Below are 3,304 nucleotides of genomic sequence, written 5' to 3' on the forward strand. Positions count from 1 at the left end.
AATCCAGCTCAGACTTAACGAACGGACGAACGGGCCCCGACCTGGCCGCGCGAAGGAGGAACGTCATCACCATGTCCGTCTATGGTACCCTTTGAGAGAACGCCACTGGCGGCTCCTCTTGCGTCGCGTCGCGAAAAGCACGATGAAGACATTTCACTTATCACCGAGACATCGTCGTTGGACGATAAATAGCTGGAGCCATGTGAGCAACGACGATTGATGACGATGACAGTGATAACGATGAGGATGAGTTTTCGATGACAAAGATATCTTGAAGAATTCGAACGAAGAATAATCATGATGTTCACCGACGGCTGCGAGTCACGGCAACATGTCCTCTTCTATTCTATATTTCTTTCGTTCTGCCTGTTCCATCCGCAACTTTCATCCTCTCTCCAGGTCTATGCGCGCGGTCAAGGTCGACAAAAAATTACCGACCGTGCGCGTCAGCTCCTCAGCCTCCCCGGTGGACCGGTCTCGGCCTCGTTAAACCCCGTTGAATCTCGTCGAACGAGCCACCATTCCGTACCCTCGTCTCGGTAACGAGCGCCACTGTCCGATAGATAGAAAGGGCGCCGCGAGTCGGTCAGCTACGAGGTCGTGTAACTGCCGGTGCGTGCCTGAAGGTAGTGATGATAGAACGGCGGCAAGGTCGTCGTCTCTGCCGTTGACGACACATTCGCCGAGTTCTGCGAGGTTACCGCGAGGCCCAACGGGGGAGGCCCCGGCGAACGCTAGTGGGCCGCAAGCGAATGGGCCGTGAGGGCCTGAGGGCTGAGCATTGGTGGACTGTGGCTGTGACCCATAGGCGAACCGTGCAGGTGATCCTGAGGATGATAACCCTGGTGAAGGCCGCCTTGACTCTGATGGCCCGGTGGCATACCCTCCATCATGCCATCGCCGAGTGTATTTGGTGGCGTCATCCTCTTTTCCTTTTGCCGCCGATTACAGAACCACACCCTGACCACTTCCTTCTCAAGTTGCAATGAGTCCGCCAGCGAGGTGATTTCTTGGGCCGACGGTTTTGGCTGTTTATGGAAGTGTTGCTCGAGCGCACCCTTTACCGACACTTCAATCGACGTCCTCTTCTTTCGCTTCCTACCCTGGGCAGCAATCTTGTCGATGCTCGTCGGCGATCCGGTTGTCGAGTCCGCTTCCTCGAGCCACTTCTGCAGCAGCGGCTTCAGCTTGCACATATTTTTAAAGCTCAATTGTAGAGCTTCGAACCTACATATTGTCGTCTGCGAGAAGACGTTGCCGTAGAGAGTACCGAGCGCGAGACCGACGTCCGCCTGAGTGAAGCCGAGTTTGATGCGCCGTTGTTTGAACTGCTTGGCGAAGGCCTCGAGATCATCCGATGTCGGTGTGTCCTCCTCGCCGGCGCTGTGATCCCTGTCGAGAGGATGGCCCGCGTGCAAAGGATGCCCCGACGGTGGACTATGATTGTGCGCGTCCCTCAAGTGGTGAGGTAGACCGGTCTGATGGTTGTGCAGCTGATGTGGATGCTGATGCGGGTGCTGATGCAGCATACCATTCATCGCTGCATGGTACTGTTGGAGGGTGGTGGGCGAGGCCGCGCCACCGCTCGGATTATAATGCGCCGACGGGACAACCGGTGCATGCCAAGAGTGCGGTGAGGCCATGCCCGGGGACTGATGCGGCCCCCGATGGTGCATACCCTGGTCCGTCGCGGTCGCCGCGGCCGCTGCGGTCAACGGCTTCACATCGAGACTCGTATTTGCCTGATGAGGATGATGATGGGGATGATGGCTAGTATGGTGCATACCCATCGAGGCCGCCCAAGGATCACTACCAGGCTGTAAGCTCACCCAAGGATTTGCCGACGAGAGACTCGCCGGATGGGAAAGTCCGTTTGGCGACGGCGAAGACGTCACCTGATGGTGATGGTGATGGTGGTGATGATGCTGCGGCGCCGTCATGTACTTCATTTCACTAGCGTCGGCGGCGCTGCGGGGCGAGCCCGAGGAATAGCCACCCACGGCGATGTTCATCCCGATCGTTGTACCCGAACCACCATCCAGGTCGGTAGACACTGCGCTACTAACCGGCATGTACGTGGTAGCGGCCATCTACTTCCTATTCGTCGAGAGGCTTCGTGAAACCCTCTCGATGTGGTTCACCACCGTGGATTGTCCACGGGGTACGTTTTTTATTCGCACCCCTTTCGCAAATAGTCCTGTGAATTCCTTATTTTCGTTTATAGATGAAAAAAATGAATGTTTTTATAATTTGATGGAGAATTTCTACGAGACCGAATCGAGACAGAATCTTCTATCGATAGAATCTTTCTCGAATCTTCAGATACAACTTTTATCAGTTGTATGTCTAGTCACCTCACGATCGAATGATTTTCGAAAAGTAGATCTCTTAGTAATCACTGATCACTCGTTGCACAATCCACAATTCGCGTCGACGCACCGAGGACCAGACGAAACTGGTCGTTCTCGACAAAGTTTCGTCCATAGTTTCTCAAAAATGTTATGTTTGCAACAATACGGAAACATCGACGAATTTACAGTGAAAAAAAGATTATCGATATATATTATTTCTCTCGTTCACTCCGACGGGGTGGATCCCCGCGGAGGAAAAGCGCGTCTCCAGATCGGAGCACCGCTCTGTCGCGGCGCTCCGGAATTAAATTTTTTCTCTTGCTCTCTTCCTCTGTCGTCAGCCTTATCCCGGCCACTCGTTTCTGCACGAAAATTACACGTGAAACAAAAGCTCGCTTCCTGGCTATGTACTGACCAACCCTCGAATCGAGTCGGGAAGTCACTCGCGACGAGGATATCGATTTAGCCGAGGTCACACATCCCTGGTGGGGATTCGAACTTGTCGAGTAATCACTAATCTTATCTCGATGATGACGACGACGGCGATGTCCACGGCGATGCGAGGATTACTCCGCACTGGCGTGTCTGTGGCCCCGACGTAGTGGACGCGTATCGATGACGGCGTTGCACGACGCGACTGCACTCGGGGGTTGCCACCGCGGACCGACGACCGAGCAGCGAGCGACCGACCGACCGGCTCGGCGTAAAGGGACGTACGACGGTAATCGTGGAACGGAAGAGACTCGACTCGGCGGGAGTAGAGTAGGTATATGATGTCGTGCGTGTGTGTTCCTTCTGATGGTAGATGTCCCTCTCTTTACGTGAGTGTACGTGTGCGTATACATACGATATACGTGTATATATATGTGAAAGAGCGTGTGGGTGAGAGAGTATAAGGAAAAAAGAAAGCGAGAGAGAGAGAGAGAGAGAGAGAGAGAGAGAGAGAGAGAGAG

General features: G+C 54.1%; 1 protein-coding gene across 1 annotated transcript; it reads right to left on the bottom strand.

The window, feature by feature from the left end:
- Positions 1–734: 734 nt before the first annotated feature.
- Positions 735–2,090, bottom strand: LOC105619574 (POU domain protein CF1A). The gene has a single exon (XM_012201091.1). It carries the CDS (start codon positions 2,088–2,090, stop codon positions 735–737), a length of 1,356 nt encoding a protein of 451 aa, XP_012056481.1.
- Positions 2,091–3,304: the final 1,214 nt, after the last annotated feature.

Source organism: Atta cephalotes (genome assembly GCF_000143395.1).
Source record: "Atta cephalotes unplaced genomic scaffold scaffold00022, whole genome shotgun sequence".
NCBI lineage: Eukaryota > Metazoa > Arthropoda > Insecta > Hymenoptera > Formicidae > Atta > Atta cephalotes.